Raw genomic sequence first — 23,178 nt, forward strand, 5'->3', positions numbered from 1 at the left:
CGTAAAGGATGTGGCAGGGAGGCAGCTTCGTAGGAAACTGAGCTTTCAGAATCGGCGGCGAAGGCGAGCTGCGGGTCGGAAGCTGCGTTTTAGGAGTGGTGCCAGCAGACGTTTCTTGGAAACCCTTCCGCGTGTAGCAGGGCTGGAGGTCTTGATTTGAACTCGAGATGATAAACCACTGAGGTTTTGGCAGGGCAGCGTGTTTGGATGCCTTGTTCTTGGCCTTTCTTGTTCGGTATATAGGTGAAAGCCCTGCCTGGGCTGGCTCAGAAACTTCCGTCCGAGTTCGCAGCAAACAATTTTCCACTGAATAAGGAAGTTTTTTTTTTGTGAGTGAAACGTCTCCGGTTTTTTGGATGGAATTCTCCAGCCCTTTGGCAACACCCGGTCTATTTTTCTGAATCAGACCTACCCTCTAGGGGCATAATTTTTCTTAAAGCTGTTGTTCTTCTGTGTCTGTGCTCTCTGACGAGTAGTCTGGCTGCACACTTTCTTGGCCCATAAGAGAGAACAGTCACCTGCCTGTCTGTATCTCTTGTGACCTTCATTTGAATAGAATTTTTTTTTAATTTTTATTTTTCTGGTAAATCTCTTATTTTGGGTAGAGAGCAGGGAATGGATATGTAATACCTCGACTACATCTAGCATTGACGCTTTTTTTCCCTTCAGCGGGAATCCTTCAGCACTGTTGACGTGGAAGTAACACTGACCATTACTATTTGTCTTTAAATTCCCCCCAAAATATCCTCAATTCCCGGTCATGTAGAGGTTTAGAAGCTCGCAATGTGGCAAGATGCGGAGGTAGCAGGGGGGACTCGCTTGTGGCCGCTCCTGGAGGCGAGTTATTGGCTTGCACCTTGGGGCACACGATCACGTAGACATCAGCGATGTCCAGAGGTCTGGTTTTGGCTGCCCCAAAAGCTGGGGGAATATTAGAAGAATTAATGGAAAAGGGACAAATGGCAATTAGCCTTCAGCCTGGGTAAGACTTTTCTTGGTCCCTTTTTTTTTTTTTTAAAGGTCCCCCATGACTTCTCAGAATCCCATCCTTCGGTTTATCAGGAAACCTTAAATTTTACGTGGAGAAGGGAATAAAAAAATGTTATTTCCTTACTGCAAGGGCTGTTTTAGCATCTTTGTTTGAAACCCCCGTGAGAGCAGTTTGCCGAAACACCTTGGGGAATGCGGAGAGCTGAGCCTAGCCGAGCTTGGTTTGAGCTCACCTGTACCAGCAAGAAGCAATGGGAGCAGAAATCTTTTTTTTTTCAGTGACTGCACGGGCTAAGGAGGGAAATTTCCCGAAGGTTAGGCGTCCTCACGAACTTCTGCTCTCCAAGGAGGCCCTGAGAAAAGCAGTTGTGCTGGGAAGCTGGTAAGTGCAGACAAGTACGTGCACGCACTGGCACGCATACCCACGTAGACATGCACAGTGCTTTCCCAAATAGCCTACAACCTGAGAAAACGGAGATAAAATCAGAAGACAACCGACGTTAATTATGCTTTCAAGGCAATTGGAAATTGGTGGAAAAATGCTGGGGTTGAAATCCTGTGGGTTTTGTGTCCTCCCACCGAGGTTTCTCCCTGCAGCCCTGGCAGTGCAATTTGGTGCTGAGCGTGGGGAGGAAGGCTTGGTGGCTGCGGCCGCTGGTGTCTCTGTGGGGTCTGTCACCTCGTGTTGGGTCAGATGATGACAGCTTTGGGGTTATGGATTACACAGATGCTACCACCAAAACACAGTTATCATCTTCTTGTGTCAAATTCCTCCTTACACCACTTGGCTGCTCGCTGGATGTGTGCTTTCGGGGTGGAGGAAGCCTCCCCTTGCTCTTTAAACTTCACGACACAAATTTGGATTCAATATAAGTTTGGCTTTAGATTAAAAAGCAACAAGGAATTGTTTTGAAATACGACCGAGCTTCTTCCACCCACACGCTTTTGCCCTTTCTTTCCATTCACACAAAATCTGCCCTGCATTTTGTGTTTTGGACAATGGGGAGACGGCTAGCCTAACTTTGCACTCTGAATGAGCTTCTCAAAAGAGCCGTCAGAAGAATCATAGAATCATTAAGGTTGGAAAAGACCTTCAAGATCATCTGATCCAACCAAGAAGGCGCGTCCTGAGAAGTCTTGGATGTCCCCGTGCTTTAGGGAGGAATAGGGATGTGACTGAACTCTTCCAAATGCCAGATATTGGACACCCGGGGTTTACAGGTGAGCTGGTGTGGAGTAGCTGAATTAGAAATCCATCGTGATGGGTCAATGCCTTGCTTGCTGCGGTGTGAACTTGGGAAACAAAAGGAACAGCCATGTGTGAAGAACCCAAGTCTTCGGGGAGATCACAAAATATGGACATAAGAAGCTCTACGGGACAGTTGTTCTTGCCATGCCCTTCTGTGCTAGTGTGATCTGAGGCCAGGAGCTGGCTTCACAATTTTTCCTGAAGACACGTTGTAATGAAGTGCCACGCTTTGGTTGAACGCGTTGTTACGTGAAATTGTACCATGCATTTTCTGTTACTTGATGTGAGCATTCATTCAGGATTGTACTTACCAGTAGAAGCACGTGGTACTGTTCAGAAGGTAACACACGCTTGGTTTTTTATCCCTTAAGCTGGAAGATCGGCCTTCAAAGAATCATGAATAAAACAAGACAGTGCCTCATAACAGATATTAAGGGGAAAATTTTTTAAAAAGTCTGCTTTGGTATAGTTTTTCCCTCTGGCATCTTCACTCGGGTTCTGCAATCAGTAATGCTGAGGAGGTTTTGTGGAAAGATGCAGGAGTTGATATGACTTCCCCAAGGGTGAGAACTTCAAGAGCTGGGACACGAACGCTAATCTCGTTAATTCCGGCTCAACGCTTCACCAAGAGATAATTATTCTGTTTGATTAATCCACTCCATGCCTCTAAAGCCATAATGCTCCGTACGCATTGAGGAATCCTACTGCAAGTCCACATTTGAGCATCTAGGAGCCGTCTGCTACCCCTGTTACCTTTCTGCTTGAACTAAACTTGAGTACGCGTGTGTGTGCCGTAGCCTTGGCTGGCCTTATTCTCATCTGATCGTCGGGGCTGAAAAGCTCTGTGCATTGGTCGTTCTTCATCACTTTCACATAGAGAGTAAATGGGGAATTTAAAAATGGTGAGCTAAATGTTGTGTTCTTGCAGCTTAGTTCCCTGAGGATACAAGAGTGGGAAGAGCGCGCAGCCCGCGTTTATCAGCCCGCTGTCCCAAGTAGCCTTCAGAACAACTGGGCAATTGCAGCCAAACTTGAGAAACCTCAAAATCTTCAAATCTTGCAAGTGCCATGAGAACTGAGCAGCACGGAGGTTGGGTGGAGAGCTCATCGCGCTTCCTGGGCTCGATGGAAGGTCTGCAGTGTAAACTTACCGCTTACCTGCCACTGGGGAATCACAGAATCACTCAGGTTGGAAAAGACCTAATCCAGCCTTAACGTAACCTTAACAAATCCACATTTGGATCGTGTAGGAATGAAACCAACTTCCTGGCTGAGGTCATGTTGCTGCCAGTGCCATCCGTGTGATACTGGACAGTCGTTTTGCCCTTCTTACCCTATTGTACCTATCACGGCTTCATCTCTGCTCGCACGTGCTGCCCCTTTTCCAGGCAGTAGCAGATTTACTGACAGTCGCTCACAAATCCAAAACGGTGAGTAAATGCTGCCAGCGCCCCGCGGCTGGAGACCCCGGAGTATCTAATGCATCACATTGCAAGCTGTGAAATTGAAAATTCAGCGCAACTTTAATGCTTTCGCATCGTTAAGCGGCAGAACTAATGCAGCTCAGCATACTAATGAGGGAGGTATTTATCGGAAAGTGCAGAGCCGGTGGGGAATAGCCAGTGCTCAGCGTTGCCCTTGGAACCTTTCTGGGAGGCTCATCTCGCCCTCGGAACGCGTGTTGCAAGCAGTGGAAGGAGCATTGGCAGCGGCACAGCCTCCAGAGGGAATCCCGCTTCAGGAGAAAAAACACAACTTGATGACTTTCAGGGAAATGGCCCAGAAAATAAAATCCCGTGTATAATTTATAAAAGACCTTAAGTACAGAAAGAGGAGCGGCTGATGTAGAACTGATTGTTCTTCCTGGGCAGAAAGTGGAGATGAAACTGAGAAGAGACCCAAGCCAGTGGTTTACCTCTGGGATAAGAGAGATGCTAACAGCTTACGTTAGCACTTGGGGGGGATACAAAAATATTGCTAGTTCTGTTTTGGAGAACCTCTTCCTTCTTCAGTCCTGCTTATTAGAGTCACTGTCATCCATTAACTTTAATTGGAAAATGTCAATCTCAATGCACGTGTCATTTTTAACTTTCTCTACAATTGGTAGAAAAGCGTTTAGAGCTAAGAAAGCATTTAGGGGTAAAAGCTGGTATTAGTGTTTACCTGGAAATATTGACTGGAGAAGGCTTCGTTGGGATGCAAGATATTTTTTAAAGACAAGATTGAAAAAAAACATGGGATTTTTCAGTTTTTGCACCACTAGGCAGGCACCTTCTGGGAGGGAGGTGTCATTTACACTTCTTGTTTGTCATCCGGGTGGTTTAAATTCTCTACCTAGAAAGAAAGGGGGTTATTTGGGAGTATTTTGCTTACGAGGCCAGCTGTCACGGGAGGGGAAAATGCCGCGGACAAAGCACCCATCCGAGAGGGTGTGGTGGTTTCTTGGGCTGGAATAATTCAACACCAGCTGCAGGAGGCCGTCCAGGTTGGGAATGGCAAACACAGAATCACAGAGTTGTAGGGGTTGGAAGGGACCTCCAGAGATCATCGGGTCCAACCGCCCTGCCAAAGCAGTTCCCTAGAGCAGGTTGCCCAGGTAGGCACCCAGACGGGCCTTGAATATCTCCAGAGAAGGAGAGCCCACAGCCTCCCTGGGCAGCCTGTCCCAGTGCTCCGTCACCCTCACCGGGAAGAAGTTCTTTCGCATGCTGGTGCGGAACTTCCTGGGCTCCATTTTGTGGCCATTGCCCCTTGCCCTGTCCCCACAAACCACTGAAAAGAGGTTGGCCAAATCCCTCTGTCTCCCACACTTAAGGTATTTATACACATTGATGAGATCCCCTCTCAGTCTTCTCTTCTCCAGGCTGAACAGACCCAGGTCTCTCAGCCTTTCCTCACAGGGAAGATGCTCCAGGCCCCGTATCATCTTTGTGGCCCTCCGCTGGCCTCTTTCCAGGAGATCCCTGTCTTTTTTGTACCGGGGAGCCCAGAACTGGACACAGTACTCCAGGTGAGGCCTGACCAGGGCAGAGTAGAGGGGGAGGATCACCTCCCTTGACCTGCTGTCCCCGGTCCTTTTAATGCACGCCAGGACCCCGTTGGCCTTCCTGGCCACCAGGGCACACTGCTGGCTCATGGCCAACCTGTCGCCCACCAGGACCCCCAGGTCCTTAAACCTCTGGCTTGCGAGTGATATAACAGCCAAATTCCTTGTATCTGAAATGGGCTTTTCTGTCTGAACGGAGGCTTGGATGGAGGGCCTCCGACAGGGACCGAGGCTTTAGTTTAGATACTCGTAGTTGAGCAATGTGCCTCTAAAAGCCAGCACACACACATTCTGCTGTAATTGCTTCACGTCTCCCCATCTAGCTTAATTTGTTTCCATCGAGAACGTGAAATTCCTGCCGGACGGCATCGTGCTGGATCCGGAGCAGAGCGTTGACGCGACGTTGATGGGGAACATGAAGGATTGGAAGAGCCCGATGGGGAAATTACAGCAAACGAGGCCTGTTGGCAAGCAGCTCCCAGATCCGAGTCCTCCGTGGCACAATGCTCTACAATTATAGCAGCTTTCCCGGGTCAGGAAATAAATGCTGTGACTGCTGTATTCCTGTGTGTGATATTTATGACACACAATGTTATCTTTGTAATTGTTACGTATGCTTTTATGTAGTGCAATTAGGGTGGGACTGAGGTTAATGCTAATGTTAATCGTTTTCATGTTCCTAATTTAGCCTCTGAATGCCTTCGTTCGGTAGGGAGTGAGTAACAAAAATTATTCATGCTATTGTACTGCTGTCACATCTGTGGTGCGGGGAGATGGCTACTGCACAGCCCGGATCACCCAAGTCTTGGATTTGTTTGCTGAAAATCTCTTTCACTTGAGCTTTGGGGCTCGTGCCGTGCTGGGAAGTCCAGTGGGTCTTAACAGATGGACGTGCTCTGAAACCAAACCCCAGGCTTTGGGGGATGTCCGTCTGGATGGACTTCAACCCAGCTGAGACATAGAAAACTATTTATGATGTACTTGTTTGGAGAAACTCACCTCTGATGTGATCGTGACTTTGCTTCACCCGAAAGTGCTCTTTTATGAAATGTAAATTATCCTGGAGTTTCTCGGAAGTGTCTGGAAATGAGTGCAAAGTCCATGGGTATATGGCTATAGGGCTCTTTTTTTCCCCCATGAACTTCTATAAGTTGGAATGTGTCTGAGTACGGGGTTTTTTTTTTTAGAAAATACCAAACTCAAAAAATCCTCAAATACCAGAAAATACTCCAAAATATCAAAGATTTTTAAATATCTAGATATGCTTTTGTTTCATGACTACTCCTAAGATAGTTTTGCTCACCAAAGTTAGGGAGAGGGGAATGCCATGCTTCCTAAGCACTGGTTAGGATACGCAGCTCAATGGGAAATGAAGAAGGTGGGAGACTGGGTTATTTTATTTATTCTGCTGTGGCTGAAGGTGAGGAATTGCTGCGGTCTCCAGGACCGGGTCCATGCTGCTGCTGGTGGATCTCGTGGGGCCATTCTGCTGCAGCTATCTTGGGGGGTATGAGTTAGGTTACTGAAGTCCTCAGCCTCTTAATAGGTTCAAACACATCTTGTTGCACCAAATTAAGGTTAAAATTACACCCAGGACCAATAGTTCTTCTATAAAATGAAATCTTGCAGCCATTTTCTTGAGCGTTTGCAGAAGAAACACACGCAGCCATTTTGCTGAGGATCAAACTTTGCCTTTTTTTCTTTTTTTTAATGATGTGCTCCGTTCACAAATAAACAGCTTGTTTGCTGAAGACCTTTTGCTTTTCCTACCACCCGACCCAAAAGCGCAAAAGGCTGCGCTCAGGAAGCACCAGAGGGTTGGCTCAATTGTGAAAGAAAAAGCTTCTGAGCTCGCTCTTCGTTGTGTACTTGCTCACTTCTGGCCTCCAAGTCTTTCACAAAGCTGAGAAGCATCCCGCGGGGCTGGAGCTGTCCCGGGGTGGTGGATTGAATGACTTAAGTATCATTTTTTTGGTCCGATTTGTGACTGTAGCTTTAATTTATTGCCTCCTCTGTAAGCCACAGATATGTTTGTCATTTGCAATTACATGGTAGGAAAAAAAAAAAAAAAGAGCTTTATTTGGATTTTTAATTCATTCTTTCTCTTCGCCTTGGCGTTTGTTGCAGTGAAAGCTTTTCACGAGGCTTGTGGAGAGAGCCGGGCTGCAATAGCTGCTCACGCGGATGCAACGTTGCAAGCCCAAGGAAGGATAAGAAGGGGCTTTGTGCCTTTGTAGGGACCGATTAATGCAACTTTCACCCAAGTCAGTTTTATAGGCTGAATATTTTGAAACTGTAGCTTCTTTAATCCTCGCTACCCTCCTCCTAGTTTATTTTTTAAACCTGAAGGGCAGCCTACGGGAGCTGAGCTTCGGCTTCTCTTTCAAAGAGGCAGGGGTCGTCATCCGAAGCTGAGGGCATCGTCTGAAGCCAGGGGCATCCCCCTGCTGTCCCCAGCCCCGGAGGTGATGCTGGCAGCCGGGCTTGGTGTGCACACGGGGATCACCACGTACCCCAGCGCAGCAAAAAGCCTGCTTGCTTAGCGTTTAACACGGCCTTAAAGCGCTGACACTGGGATTTCCATCCACGTGCAGCAGTTTCTCTCTCTTACTTAACCGCATCTAGTAAATTAAATGCTCGTTTTCAGAGGGGGGAGAAAACCGGGGTGCAGATCCAGTTTGGGATTTCGATGGCAAAATACTTTCACCAAATTCGGTGGGGTTTTGCGTTGGGATGGGACCCGTCAGTCTCTCCGAGGGGCAGTAAGCTGAGCGTTGCCTGGGTGGTTTCTGTGCCAAACGTGTGAAGGTTTATTCGGTGTTCACAGGAAGCGCAATCTTCTGTTTGCCCAAAAGCTTTATTTTTGCAGAGCTCTGTTGTTCCATAGGCTGGTGCTGCCAGCAGCGGTTTGCCTCGGTGATGGTTTCGGGCAGATGCGATGCCAGCCTCTGCCGGAGAAGGTGGCTCATCTGCGGTGCGGTGGAGGCGTAGGCTCGCTGTGTGTAGTGGCTGGGCTGCGAAACAGTGGAAAAAATGAGGTTGTTCGTGAATATTTTATTATTTTTGTAAAAAACATAGTCCTCTGATTGCTTCTGTAGTTACTTTCCGTCTGCGTGAAAATAACGCGTGCCAACATCAACCGCGGCGGAAACGGGAAAGTTATAGTGGGAGAAAGTGAAGATCTCTCTTGGTCCGTGCTCCGTCAGCTTAATGATATTTTGATTAGGGAAAGCACTGCGCTGTGCCCCAGGGAGGCGTGGATTTCCTTTCTGCCCCCCTCGAGTGGTTGGGGGAAGACTGACCATGGCGTGGCTTCAACACCCTCCCGTTTGCCCTGTGCAAACCCATCCTGCTCCGATCGCACAGAGCACGGGGGGCAGCACAAGAAATGTGTTTCTCTGCCCCCCGGGGACGTGGGAATCGTTTTATTTTATTTTTAAAGACAAATCACATCTTCTAACATCTCGTCAGACGTCAGGACCGAAACGCGCCGGTCTCTTGGCAGCGCCGGCTTTCCAGTAGGTACGTAGTTAATCACCGCGGTGCAGCTAAAGGGAAAGCCTTTGCTCATAAAATAAGAGCGGGAAATAAATCAAGTTTTGCATAAATCTCTCGATTTATGCCACAGCATGGTGGTGGCGCTGGAAAAAATCCACGCGGACCTCAAAGGTAATGGGAACAGGAGCACACAGCAGCACTGGGTTATAGTTAAATAAAGTTTGCCTATTTTTTTCCCCAGTTAGGGAAAAATTGAGTGTGAAGTAGTAACGGTAGAGTCTGCGCACCTATATGGAGCAAGCCTTTAATGTGCTTCACTGAATACTTTCATGGTGGATTGAGATTGCGGAGATGAATGCTGGAGCTTGACAAACGCCCCCAGGTTCCCGTGCGAGGGGTGGCAAACTGGATTTCTGGGCTGCGGCCGTTGGGGGAGTGATGGGGAGGATGGAGCGATAAATCCAGGCTTGCTGCTCGGACGTTTGCTCGTGGTAAACAGCCCGGCGAGACGCGCGGCAGCGGCTGGGAGCGGCGTTAAATCTCCCCGAGTCGGTTCAAGCCAACACCCCCCCGTGCTTAAAAGCCATCCTGCGGGCAGGAGGGAGGTGGAGATGCCAAAATTTGGGAGGAGCTTCGGTGCACGGCGCCGGAAAGCTGCTTTCCTGCGCGGGAGCCCGAATGGATGGGTTCTGTAGGCGCTTCGGGTTCGGGTCGTGCGGGACCGCCGTCCTTCCCATTGCTACTTGTGTTCCCTCCTCGCCGGGCCGTATTTATTATTTCACTCGGGTTATAACTTCCTCGTCGGCGCACGGGGGTGTGGGAGGGGGGGGAGTGGGAAGGAAACGACACTTGCTTTCTTCGCAGGATGGTCGGAAGATCTGCAGATTAAAGGCCGGGTGGTAGCGGAGGCGATAGGAATAAGCGCGCTTCGGCTGAGATTCCGGCAGGTACGGCGGGGTAACCTGAAACCTGGCGCTCGGGGCGCGGCGCAGGAGCGCTCCGGAAGATTGCAGCCCGGCCAGTTTTGCTTTGTAACGTAACACACCGTGGAAAAGAGCCCGGCGGTTTGTTGTTTTTTTTAAAAAACCTTTTTTATTTTTTTATTATTATTTTTTTTTTAGCTGCAGCAGGGCGGCACCGGGGCGCTCCCCAGCCCTTGTTCCTGCAGGGGAACGCGCGCCGGGAGCTGGAGGTGAAGGCGCTTTGTTTGCTCAGTCGCAGAGCCCCGGTTCCCTTCGCCCAGTCGCAATCGAGCAGGAAACGGGCTGCCTGTTCCCTGGGCCAGCCCGCTTTTCTCGACAGCGCTCTGGCACCAGCTCCCTCCTCGCTGGGTCCTGCCGGGAAGGGCTCCAGCTCCGCCGCCCCTGCGCCTCTCCCCGCGTTTCTCCTCCACGACACCAAGCCGGAGCCGTCGCTCGCCCACCCGGCTCTGCCTGTTGCTCCTTCACCTTTTCCTCCGTTCTCCCCGAATTAAAAACAAGCAACCAGCCGACCCTTGCCTGCTTGTTTTTATTAATATCCTTATATAAAAGGTGGCCGGCACACCCACCGGCTTCCGTTTCGGTTTTGCCCGGCTCGGCGCTGCCGTGCTCGGGGTGCCTCGAACCAAACGTTTTGTGCCGGGCCGTGGCAGCGGCAGGCTTCCCCGCCGACATGACCAGACTCTCAATGTGACATTCAGAGCTTTAAAACGCTGCAAACAGCTTTCCGACAATAGCTGGTGTTGTTCAGAGAGCGGCATAAATAATCAAGAGGGTTTTGTTGTGTTTTTTTTGTGTTTTTTTTTTTTTTTTTTGCGAGGAAAAGAAAACCTCCCCGGCCTTGCCTGCGAGGCCTCAGTCTGTTTGCATTTGCAGGGCTGTGAAAGTGTTGTTTCGAGGGGAATCTGAGGCAAAGGGTGAAATCAAAAGGAAGGGACTGTCGTTATCTGGAAGGTTTTCAGCATCTGGGTGCGGGGATGTCTCGTAGAGGACGGAACCTCTGTTCTCTTGTATACGCTTTTTTTTTTTTTTTGCAGTGAGTTGCTCAGAGTAAAATAGTTCATTGTCCAAATTTTTGTGCAGTTCCGGCAGCACAGGCTGGCGTTATGGCATAAGCTTTAACTGATGATCAGACACCTGGGAAGGCAGGGTCACTGGGTAGCCCAGGAGGTTAGCTGCAACCTCTGGAGGTCTCTGCTCCAGCCTCCTGCCCAAAGCAGGGCCGTGTTGCTCAGGGCTTTATCCGTGTGGCTCTCGAAAACCTCCAAGGAAGGAGATTTCACAGCCTCGCTGGGCAACCTGATGCCCTGCTTGACCGACCTCATGGTGGTAAAGTTTCTCTCCGTAGTTTGAACGTCTCTTCGTCTTATATCCGTTCTCACGTGTCTTCCTACCGTGCAGAGCCTGGCTTCTCCTTGACCTCCTTGGAGGTGCAGGAAAGCTGCTAAGTTCCCAGCTTGGTGCCGGGGAAAAGGGACAAACGTGTCTTGGTGCAGCGAGCAGGCACCAGATGTTTCTCCTCATCATCTTTCCATGCATCTGTGGTCCTTCCTGCCTCCGATACGTTCACAGATCAACAGTAGGCAAAATGGTTTTCTGTCTTCGTTTTGTCTTTGCCTTTCTCTCCTGGTTTCGGCTGGGACAAGCCACAGTGCTTTTTCAGCTCAGAACCGACTAACTTAGTATTCTGTTCGAGCTCTGAGAAATAAAAACTAGCCACCCTGTAGTTGTTGAAGAAGCTACCAAAAATCTGGATGGATTTGGTTGGACCCGACGATCTCTCGAGGTCCCTTCCAACCCCTACAGCTCTGTGATTCTGGGGGTTAGCAGTCAGGTTGCATTCATTAGCCCACGTGTTTGGTGATTAGCAAATTCTAAGAAAATCAGTAACAAATGTGTTCTTCTAAGATTTTTGTGGCTTCCAATCTTGACCTGCGTTGCTGCTGATGCGCCTAGGAGGTGAGCAGATGCCTCTGCATCCTGTGGCACCGAGGCATCTTTTTGGGGCCGTGTCCTTAATATCGGGCAGAGAACTGCTGAGCTCATTATCTTCAACATGATGTCGAGTATTTATCTGTTCTTTCTTGTAATACTTAAAAAAAAAAAAAATCAAGAACAGGAGCATTAGAGCAGCTCATTTCTTGGCAATTTCTCCAGCACTGGGGAAATAACAGACCAGAATACATTTATTTTGCGCACTGAATGCGTATGCTGAGGAGAAAGCTTTTGTGTGTCCTTTATGCTCAAACCAGCTCCAGCCTCATCTCGTTTGTGTGAAAAAAAAAGGACCGAAATCATTAATAAAAAGAGAAACCCTTCTGAAAGTAAGCCGAAACCGAACGGAGAAGGCAGCGGCTGCGGCCGTGCCCACGCTCGGCCCGACACGTGCCGCGGGTAAGAATGAGGCCGGCGGTTTTGTCCCCGCGCTGGATTAGGCACAGTTGCCACTGGTTACCTACGCGGCTCCCTTCTGCCAGCTCTGCCTTTTAGCCTGCCTCCCTTTTTCTCTCCGAAAGCAGCGCCGAGCCCGGGGAAGGCAGCGGGAGCCCAGCGGGGCGGCGGGGACGTGCCTGGAGCCGGCATCCCCGCGGGGACGTGCGGCGGGGTCCCCAGCACCATCCAGAGGAGGCTTTTCCCTCCGGGCTCAGCTTTAGGGTGAAGTTTTCATCCCTTTATATACGTGACTTATAAATAATAGCAATAACATCCTTTTTCGGGCCGTGCACGAAGCAGATCAGTTTGGTTTTAGCCCTACCACGTGCACAGGCACTTGTTGGTCCCGGAGCAGCCAAGTGCGGATTTTGATGGGACCCAAAAGCATCTGGGGGTCGGTTCTTGCCCCGAGCCTCCCTGGGGTGCCCATCGATGTGGCTCCTGTCGATCACAGCGCTTTTATGCCAAGTACATGGGATAAGGCTGCAAAATTGCTCCCGTACCACAGCTCCTGGGTGGTGACTGCGGTGCGCAGCCTGTCCCCGCGTGGCTCCGTCCACGTGCAAGTCCCCGGCCGCCTCTGCTCAAAAAGCAGCAGTGTCCGGGAGAATAATTCGGGTGGGGATCAGAAGGGGCAGGATGACACCCAGCACCCCGTGTCTCGGTGCTCTGCAGCAGATCTTGGGTTATTTCCCTCCCGAAAACAACCTGAGTGTGGAAGCTCCGGTATCCCGAGCTCCTGCGTGCGGTGATTCGGGCAGGGATTTGGTCCCGCAGCGAGATGCCATCGTCTCTTCTTTCATCCCGGCAGCGTTTCAGAAGGAGAAGCCGATAAGTGCCCGGGTGGCGTGGCTGCGGGCAGGGTTTGAATGGCACGGGGGCAGTTCGGGGATACAGAAGCACCAAGTGGCAGCCGTTCCCGAGCGGGAATCATTTCCTGAGCCGTCTCGCGCAACGCGCGCCGTGATCCCCGCGTGCGTGCCCTAAAAGCAGAAGAGGATTTTTTTGTGCGCGTCGCGGTGGAAAAAAATCAAAGCGGTGGCTGGGGGAACTTGTGGTCTGACGATCCAGTTGGGCAAGCTCGGCTCTCCCTGCGATTTAAATACACTCGCCCAGAATTTTAATCGCGCCCGTCTCCATAACTACGTTTTAACCCTTCAGGGGTTACCCTATGTTTCCGAGCCGCCGCCGCTGCTCTTTAAATGACCCAGCCTTAGAGGTTGGGTTAAATGTATTTAAATGGCCCAACACATTTAAATATAACACATTTAAATGCATTAATTCTGTATTTTTGGGGTTTGCTGGCACTTGCCTGCTCAGAAGCATGGCAGTGTCCGAAGTTTCATCGGAATAAACAACGTACGGAGCGAATTTGTTGTGGATGTTGGCAGTGCTGGAGAAGGAGCTGCTCAGAGCAGGGAGGACGGCGCTGAAAATAGCTACGGGAGGAAAGCAGACGAAATCATCTCAAGTTTCGAGTATCTGTAAAAGAGAAGGGGTTGTCTCGGATGTTTTTGTTGTGGTGTTGTGGGAACACGAGTGCGCTTGGCCGCAGCTGGGGCTGCTGCAAAGCCTGCGCCCAGCTCGTGCCGGGGGCTTTGCTGCTCGCGTACGTGCGCGCTTGCTCTCCGATCGTCTTACCAGCAGTGAAAGTCCCTGTGGTAGAACCTTCCTTTGAATAGACAGGACTTGGGACGGTAAGGAAAGAGGAATAGAGCAGGGTAAAACAACGTGGTAGCGGAGCCAGAAAAAGGAACTCAGCCTCCTTTTTGCCGGGAGCCTGGCCTGCTCGCAGCACGTACCCACCCTAAATGGATTTCTTCTTCTTTCCTTAGGGCTGCGGAGATTTGGGGGGAAGAACAGTTACACGAGAGGTAGATTTAGCTGCCCTGTTGTTCTCTTAAAGCCTGTTGCAGGTGCTGGTAGGCTGGAGACATCCCCCTGCCGAGCCTCGACCAGCATCCCGGGCGCCGAGGGCCTGACCAGCATATGATCTGCAGGAAGAAGTTTCGGTTCCTCGGTGCCTGGTAAATACAGCAAAAAAAAAAAAAGGGATGACACAGGGGAAAATAAACCCTGCCCCGGCGCTGTGCCGGCGCAGCCTGCTCCACGCAAAGCAGCCGCGTGCTCCTTCACCCTCGTGCCTCCCGCCTGCCTCCCCTCCGCGTGGTCGGCTGGAGGAGCCCCCGGGCGGGCTGGCAATTTGGCTGCGCGACTTTACGTTTAAATTAAGACAAACTTCTCTCGAGGGCCTCGTTGGCCACGGAGGGAAAGGGAAGGGGGAGGCGGTCGTACACAGGGCGTGCTGGTAACCCGGGCTTTGCGCTGGTGGCATGTGTTTAACTCAGAAAAGCGCTCTGGTCCAGGGCTTTGTAGCTCAGGGCCTTTCAAATTTTGCCTGCAATGGGCTTCCAGGGTTTAAAACACCAACAGCGAGGGTGCCGGTGGGTGTCTGACGCTTGGCACCTTCGCTGCGGATTATTTTTTAAGAAGCTGAGATCACAGATCGTACTGAACGTAGCCGCTAAGGCAGGAATGGGGTACCCAGGGGGACAGGCTTTAAGCAGTCCTGGCTGGAGGTTTGCCTTCTCTCGGGGGAAGGACATGAGCAGGTTTGAACTGAAGATGCGTGGCTTGCAATAAAAGCCAAACCCAGCCCTTTAAAGCAGCGTTTTGTGTCTTTAAGCAAGTACGGCGGTACCGAGAGAACGGCCAGAGAGCCAGGCTGCTGGCTGCAGGGTCTGCGCTGGTGAAACAAAGCAGAAAGCCCAAAACAAAGCAGAAAGCCCAAAACAAAGCAGAAACCCCAAAACAACACAGAGCCCTCTTGTATTCTTGCATCTTCAGTCCGAGGGGGATTATCGCGGCGGATTCGAGTGAAGCCCCACAGCTGCACGCAACGCCTGGGCCCACAGCTCGGCCGTAGGTTTTCCGTCCGTGGAGAGGTCCTGTCCCTGGCTTTTGGCTCTGGTTTCCATCCCCAGGCTTGACAGCGTGCATCCAGAGGTTACAGAGTTCCCAGGGTGGGAACTGTGCGGCGTCCTTGTGCAGCATTGCGGGGACCTTGCTGCCGGCACCGTGAGTCCCGCGGGTTTCGTCCTGCCATCCCCAGCACCCCGCCGACAAAATTCTCCGGCAGAACTCTTGTGGCTTGCACAGGGAGCATGGTTTGGGGTCTCTGGCTGTCTCGGGGGGGGGATTTGGGTGGTTTGGACCACAACGTGGCTACGCTGGAAGCCCCCAAGCTGCATCCCCAGAAAGTTGCCCCATAACCCCTTTGTAACGTTTTGGGATCGAGGGGGCTGATGCCTTCAGACCCGCAGGTGAAGGTTCCCTGCCATAATTCTCGCTCCGTGCCCTAATTCCCCAGATCCTAAGGTCCTCTGAGATCCCCTGGGTATCTGCGCTGTTAGGCGGGTGCGTCCCCAACCTCTCCAATTTCCCCCACCCTAAAAGCCGCAGCAGAGCTAACATTGGGACTGGGGAAAGGGTCCTTGTGCTCGTGGAGTTACTCAGGGGGCAACCCCTATCACACGGGGGGTGATTCAAGCCAGTTATAAATAAATGCAAGCAAAACCAATTGGTGATGGTTCCTTGTCCTATAAAAAGCGGGTGGATGTACTCAAAAACTGCAGTTTGTTTTGACACTGGCTCTAAAATCGGAGCCTGACGGTCAAGCCCGGAGGTGGAAATCTTCCCTTAACGCCCCGAAATTGTAGAGTGTGAGTGCCAGGAGCGAAAACCCTTCTTCCTTTGGCCTCAGCTGCTGTGGCTTAATTTTTTTTTTTCGCTGTTTCAGCTTGCCTTTCTGTCGAACCCTTATCCTGCACCGCCACAGCCTGCTGAGGGATCTGTCCATCGTTAAATCGGAGCGGGATGTGCCGCGGAGGTGCTAACGGGGGGTCCAAATCAGCACCGAGGACGGGGATAAAAGACGCGATGTGAAACCCTTCGCCCAGCAAAAAAAAGGTGCTGGGGAACTCGGGCGTTTATGACGGCCCTAAAGGAGCCCTCGCTTTCGGAGCAGCTCCGCCACAAGCTCTGAACTTGTGACCCGGAGGAGCACAGCACAATGTCCCGGCCGCGACAATGCCGTATTTATAGCCGGGGCTCAGAAACCCATCTGCGCGGAGGGACGAAGCACATCCTATCGCCGTCCGAAGCTTCTAACCATTTTTAGAAATCTGGCCGGGGTTTCTTTTCTCGAGGCAGCTTCCTGGAGGGCTGCTCGGCTTCCCTGCCCCGCTCCTGCGTGCGAGAGGCTGCAGGAAATCACGGGAAGGGCTGAAAGCGCCGCCGGGCGAGCTGCTGCGCCGCGGGGACCTGCCTAAAACGCGCACTCCAGCGGCTGTGGCTCCGCTTGGCGGTCTGTGGGGTGGGCTTTGACAAAAGGCTGGGGCCGTTTTGGGACGGGAACCTTTAGAAATGCTCGAATTTGCTGGCCCCTGGACCCCGTAAAGCCAAAAACTTTTTGCGGAGCAGGTTTCCGTCGCGGCGCCGGGGATTTGGGAGAGGAGCAGGCGGCGGCCGCGCGGCACGCTGCAGCCTTGGCCCTGTCAGCCCGGCGTGTGTGTGGCAGGAGCAGCCCACGTTCTCGCTTCGTCGGGAATAGAAATCCCTGAATTCGAGAGCTGGCAGGGAAACCGCCAGCTGGGGCCGTGGGATTTTCCTCCAAAACATTTGGGGAATTGAGGGGTGAGAGGTGTAGCCGTCGGTTTGGCGCGTTCGTGCGCTCCAAAACCTTCCTGCAAAGGGAACCAGCACCGAGCCGCGGGCAGGAGCCGTGCCCAGGGAGGCTGACCGAGTCATGTGCATTTTTATCTTTCCTTCCTAAGTATTTGTATGTGTTCAGGAAGTCTCAAGAGGAAGAGGAATTAAAAGGTTGCAAACGTTTGGCTGAGCTGGAAACGAGAGCTCGGCTGCCGCGCTATGCGTTGCCCTTCACGCGACGCTCTCATCAGCCCTAACGTCCATGGCACAGAGCTCAGGGGTACCGTGCCGCCCCAAAATGCGTTCGGGTAGGGTCACAGCCTGTCTGAATATCTGCTAATACCCAAACTGGCTGTTAGCACCTCTCATTTATGGCTCTGCCATCTCCCAGCAAGCACCCGCTGGGTTCCTGGGACGCGGCCCTCGGGGTCCGTGGCCACCCCTGCAGTGCCTTTGGTTTTCCCACCCCTCCCGGCCAATTTACAGACGATGCCTCTTTTCCTAAAGCTTTGCTGGGTCTCCTGGAGGGGTCTTCTGGCGTTTACCAACATTCCTGAGAAAGAACAAGGTCCGAATTTGGCCAGCAGCAGGAGAGGACCGCCGTGTGCTGCTGCGTTGGGCATCGGTGCTGGGCTTCGTCCGTAGGAGCGGCGCCGGGAGGCAACGACACGGGGCTAAGCAAACACGAGGGCACCATTTCGGCGTGCACACGCAGATCTGGCAAGGAAAGGAAGGCAGAAATGTTTGCCGAGGGAAACGGTCTCGTTACGCACAGAGCCTTTTCTTTGGGTGTTTGTTTCCCCCGCCTCGCTCGGGGCGCGTAATGGAGTTTGGAGGGTTCGAGCCCTTGGGGTTTATCTCGGGGTGTGTCGGTGCTGCAGCCTCTTATCAGGTGTGCGGCGGCGAGCTGAGCCGCGCAAACAAAACCCTCGCACAGAAGGTTGGGTGCCCCTTCCACATCATTTTGGGTTCCCCGTAATGCTGGGTTAACGTGTTTGGCCAGGGCTCGGTGTCTGCCCCGCGTTAGTTCAGGGCGGGATGCATCCACAGCGAGCGTGGGCACAGGAAAAGCGCCCGAAAAAGTGATTTTTGGAGAGGTTTAATAAAGGGTTGCTGGGGGAGGGAAGTCCTAGGGCGGGTGAGGACAGCTGGGTGGAGATGAAATACCAGGGGGGGGACGTACGGCAGTGCTGGCACCCAAGCGAAGGCGGCTGCGCGTCGGCTGCTGTGCCGAGAAGCGTGGTAAAGATTTAAAGATTTACCTTCTGCAAGCTGCCAGCTCGTTCGGGCGTCGGGGAGGCAGCCAGGCGCTTCCCCCCCCCCCCCCAATCATTTAGCTCTGCCATGCTTTGTGCTCGGCCGAGAGGAGCAACATCACCGGGCAGAGCCGTGAGGAGTCCCGGCGCGCGCCGTGGTCGTGCCTGCGCGGTGGCAGCTCCTGCACGGGAAACATGCAGGTATTAGAAGGGTTTGTCTGTTGTTTTTTTTTCTTATTTTTACAAGAAAGGAGATAACGATTGGATGCTGTCCCGTTTCAGGGCAGCAATTGTTTGCCAGACTTGAATTGCAGGAATTGCCGTGGCGGGTCGGGGCGGCGGCGGGTGCCGGGAGCTCAGCGCCGGCAGGGGCTGGCCCAGGTCTCCAGGTTGGGCTCCATTAGAAGCAATTAAAGAAATTGTTCATGACGGAAACAAAACCCTATTGCTTTTATGCTTTAAGGGGAACTGAGGAATCGTTTTTTTGGACCCGTCTTTTGAAATCTTACTGTGTTCTGTTCCTAGCAGCTTCCAGCTGATGGTGCAGGCAGCGCCTGTTTTGTGTTTGCCTTTTTTGAACCGATTTATTTTGGCAAGTCTCCGGGCAAACCCTTTAGCGTATATCTTTGGCTCAGCCGCCACCCCAAGCTAACGTGCTGGGGGCAGACCCAAGCTAATTGTCACCCAGGGGTGGGGGGAAGAGCTGTCCGAGTGCCCGACACTGCTGCTGAGCCAAGGGATTCTGCATCTGGGGCGCTTGGGAAGCTCCGGCAGTCAGGGTGCTGCTGCTGGACCGTGCCAGGAGCCGTAGCACTTCGTGGAGAGGCAGAGATGAGTTTGCTTTTGCTGCTGAACTACTGGTAAAGATGGAAAAAAAATTTAAAAAAAGGCCCCAACTCATCAGCTCCTGCTCAAGGGTGTGCGTCGAGCTGGGGAGCTGGAGAGGGGCCCCGGCCGGTTTGTTGGCTGAGCACTCACAGCGCTGCCTCTCGGTTATCTTCGTTAGTGCCTCGCTAATTGCTTTGGCAGTGCGCTTCTGCTCGTGGAGTCCCCCAGTTCCAGCCTGCTACCCCGCTGTCCTTTTAGGATTTCCCCCCTCCGAGGCAGCCCTTGCTTTCGCATCCCTGCGATAACTCGTTTCTGTTCCTGCTTCCTTTGCCGCAGGTCAGTTGGGGTTTGCTCGCCATGCCTGGATGCAAGCAGCGTTTGAGGCTCTGATCATCGCTCCTCCGGGTGCTTCCACGGGATTTGTGTCGGGGTCTCGGGTCTCTGCCTCTGTATCGCGGATGTGCAGCTTCTGGGTGCTCCAAAACCATCCTCTGATATTTATCCCATCAAAGCGGCGAAGGGGTGCGGGAGTGCAGGAACGCTGAGGCTGAAAGCCTTTAAAAACCTTTCACTCAGGCTTCCCTTCCTGGGCTGCTTTGGTATTTAGGCCCCGCTACTCTCTGAAAATTCAGCATTTGATGTTTTTAAGCACTTTTAGCAGTGGGTCAGTGCTCGGGGCTCTTCTGCAGCGCGTTTTTTAGCCAGGCAGAGTGCCAGCACGACTGTCAGAGGAAACACTCCTGGCTGCATCCCGGAGAACAGACCGAGCTCGGGTTCCCTCTGAAGTGAGAGAGAGCCCGAGTCCCCCAGGTGGGATTTTTCATCGTAACGATCCTCTTTGGCAGCTAAATTGGCGAGAGGTTCTGGTAGGGAAACGGAAAGAGCTGAGGAGCTGCCCTGGTGCTGGCCGGGCAGGAGCAGAGCCACCCTCGGCAGCTCCCGTCCTGCTGGGGATGCCTTGCTTCTTTGGGGCAGGTCAGATAATTAAAGCACAGGGGATTTGAGTCTCCTACCCTTTATTATTTTCCTTGTGCGTATCAGTGGTTGCGCCCTGGTGGTTTATTTTCCGGGCAGCCTCTCCCTGTCTCCGTAAATCAGCCGGTGGGGGCTCGGGGGAGATGTGTAGGAAGGGGAATTAGAGCTTCGGGCAGTGCCAGCGGTCCCGGCAGGTCTCCTGCCCCTTTTTGGTGAAACGGCAGGTTGCAGGCATGCTCGGCCCATCTAAACCAGCGCAACCACACCTGATTTACGCTCAGATTGTCCTGATTTATGCGCGTTGATACGTGCGATTAAACCAAGCGCGGAGGGAAGCGGGTCTGCTTTCAACCCAAGTGTAAAGCTGCCCACGCCACGCTGCGTCTGAAGCATCCAAAATTTGTGCTTTGTTACCAAAACGTTAATTTCCCTGTCGGTTTGCCCCCGAAGCTCTGGCAGCACGAAGGGGCGCGCGGCAGGAATAACTTGCGGCAGGAGGCAGGAGAATAAAAGCTCCCTGGACCGAGATTTGCAGGGATTAGAGGCAGCTTCGATTTCCCTGGAAACACTTGGCTTCCAGGTGGATTACGCGGGCGGTGGGATTTGCTCTGTCTAGCCATCTAATACCTGGCTTACCGCTCCCTTAATTATTTTAATAAGAGACGGAGCAGCCCGATAACCGTAAGCCACCTTTGTCAACCCCGGCTGAGCGGGGAGCGGATCTGGAGCATTTCAGCGTTTTGTAGCCTTAATGTCCTGCAGTAACAAACCCGTTGGAGTCGTCTCGAGCCCCAGCACGTGCTGCAAACCCCAAAGCGCTTTGTAAATGGGGTTCTTTGATAGCTGCCCTCCTAGTTCCTGAACCCGTATTTCACATGGATGGAGCCGCAGCGAGCTTGCAAACCCCCAGCTCTTCCTCTCCTACTTGCGCGTTTCCAGAAACACGCGGCCAATTCGCCTGGCTTCTTAGCAAGAAAACGTTCCTCCAGTGAATCTAAAATAGGAGAGCACGCAGTAAACTTTTCCTTCACCTGCCCTCATTGCTTGCAAGGTGTGCAGAGGGATCTCGAAGCTTGCGGCGTTGGCTGGGGGATGTTTGGCTGCTGAGTCCCCGGGTCTCTCTCGTAGCTGAAGCCCCTCCTCGAGCAGCTTTCTGTTGCTGTGTTCTCCAGAAATGCTTGGATTGCATCAGTGTTGGGTTTCCTGATGCTCTGGGAACTGGAAAACTGAATTTTGGCCGTAGAAAACGGAAGCTCTTTCCTAAAGCCATGGTATCTTCCTTGCTGTTGGTGTGCCCTAACAGAGAATGGGTTTACCTGCCTGAATTGTCTCCATCCGAACGTACCCATAAATAACGTACACGCTAACACTGACACCTACAAATAACCGCTACAGACGGTAACGGTGCCATTCTCAAGGTGGGCTGTCATGCGTTTGCCCTTTGGCCATCAGTATTCTCGTGTTTGTACCACGAGGAGGTGTTTGTGCAGGTACCCCCCTGAGCTCCCAGCCCGTCGGAAGGAGCCAGGTGCCCATCAGGAATCCCCTTCTGCTGCTCCGGTTTTACGGCCACCTCACTCCAGCTTTCGTTCTGGCTTTGCATTTGATTTTTTATTATTGTTACCCCCCAGCGTAGGTTTTTCCTGCGGCACCATGTCAGCTTCCTTCTGGAAGGCGACGGGAGCGCCCGCCGCGTGCGTCGCGCTCCAAACTTTGCAAAAACTTTGTGTTTTTTTTTTTTTTTTGCAAAACAGCTTCGTCGATTCTCTTTCAGCTCCCGGATGGCATTAATAACCGGGGAAGGGCAGCCTTTGTCCTGGCACCGCTTCCTAAAGCTGGAAATGCCACGGCCTCAGATTTTTCACGAGCTCATCGGTGCCGCCCAAGGCTGTGACTGAACCTGGCAGCTTTGTGCACGGATGGATAAATTGCCCGTGAAAATACTGACAGCGGAGCTGCTTATGGAAACTTTGCGGTTTGGGCCAAACCTGGCTTCGAAGAGCTGGTGTAGGTCCGCAGTGGGTTGGGAGGGAGAACTGTAGGCTGCACTTGACCCTACAGCCAAAGTCTGCATCCGGAGGGGCTTGGATCTGGGGAACCCCGGTGGCATGTGGCCATCACAAGCCGTGGGGATGGATTTGGGGTTTGCTGGCCTCCGTGCTTGGGTGGGAAAAATGAACAAATACAGAACTGCTTCGACGCATATCCCCGCTGCCCTGGGTGAATGCACACTCGTACGGAGCCACGAACACGATATCTCTCCTTTTTCTAGCTTTGGTTTTCAAAATCATCACTTTTTATTCCTTCTGCCTCCAAGCATGTCTCAATAACAAAAACGAGCGTTTTGCGTGTAGGTAAAACGGCGTGGAATTGCCTTGCAGTGGAAATTCTGTTGCGCAAAGACGTCGCCGAATTGTAACTGCTTGGTTTTAAAAGCTCTTTTTTTGGTTTGTTTGCAGGGGGCACCGCTGGAAGAACCTTTATGGGCTCCTAATGACATGCAGGTGGATGATTTACTGACGATAATTAAGGTAGGAAGAAGCGTTGTGAATTTTGGCCTCTCGGAATTTGCCCTCTCCTTGAAATAAATCCCAGCTCGCCGGCGGCAGGCCGCTCGTCGCTATTTTAGGGTTCAGTACACAGCCACGGCAATACGGAGGGGCGTTAAGGCATTACATCCTTGTCTCGGAGCAGAGCGTCCCTTTAAACACAGGGGAAGGGAAATCTTATTTAAGAATTACCTGGGAACGTAGCTAAGTGGAAAAAATCTTACTTCCTCCCCCAAAGGATAATGCGGGCTCTGTTGGCGTAGGGTTGGAAGGGGCACGGCTCCTGTTTGAGAGCGCTCAGCACAGGGATTTTTTTGTTCTGCAGAAGCCTCGTGGTTGAGTTGGAACTCAGGTTCTAGCTTGCCGTTTCCCCCCCCAAAAAAAAAAAACAAAAAAAAACTAAAAATATATTCTGTTAGTTTATTTTTGCCAGCTTGAACTTCTGTGGAAAGCTGGTCCATCTCCAGGTGCGGTAAGGGAGTACTCAGTTCTTGGTGAATGAAACGGAGGAAAATCCCTGCTGTTAAAAGCACCGAGCTGTTGCACAACACTGGGAAAGAAAACCCAAGTGTGCACGGAGCTAAAAAGAAGCAGTTTTGGCAATCTCTGCTCGAGAACCTGGGGTCTGGCCTTGCTGAGGCTGGCTGCGGAGCGCGTCGGGGCG

At 52.1% G+C, this 23,178-nt stretch overlaps 1 protein-coding gene across 3 annotated transcripts in view; it reads left to right on the plus strand.

Moving 5' to 3' along the window:
* Window positions 1-23,178, plus strand: part of PTPRA (protein tyrosine phosphatase receptor type A) — a 97,731-nt gene that overhangs the window by 23,805 nt on the left and 50,748 nt on the right. For 2 of the 3 annotated variants that reach the window (XM_083832770.1, XM_083832772.1), the window contains one exon: window positions 22,425-22,496. In XM_083832770.1, coding sequence (XP_083688896.1) covers window positions 22,464-22,496 — 33 coding nt within the window. In that variant the 5' untranslated portion in view covers window positions 22,425-22,463. Of the gene's footprint in view, window positions 1-14,102; window positions 14,224-22,424; window positions 22,497-23,178 lie in introns of all 3 variants that reach the window. The other variant, XM_083832771.1, reaches the window with a different exon arrangement.

This window comes from Anser anser (assembly GCF_964211835.1).
Source record: "Anser anser genome assembly, chromosome: 4".
Lineage (NCBI taxonomy): Eukaryota > Metazoa > Chordata > Aves > Anseriformes > Anatidae > Anser > Anser anser.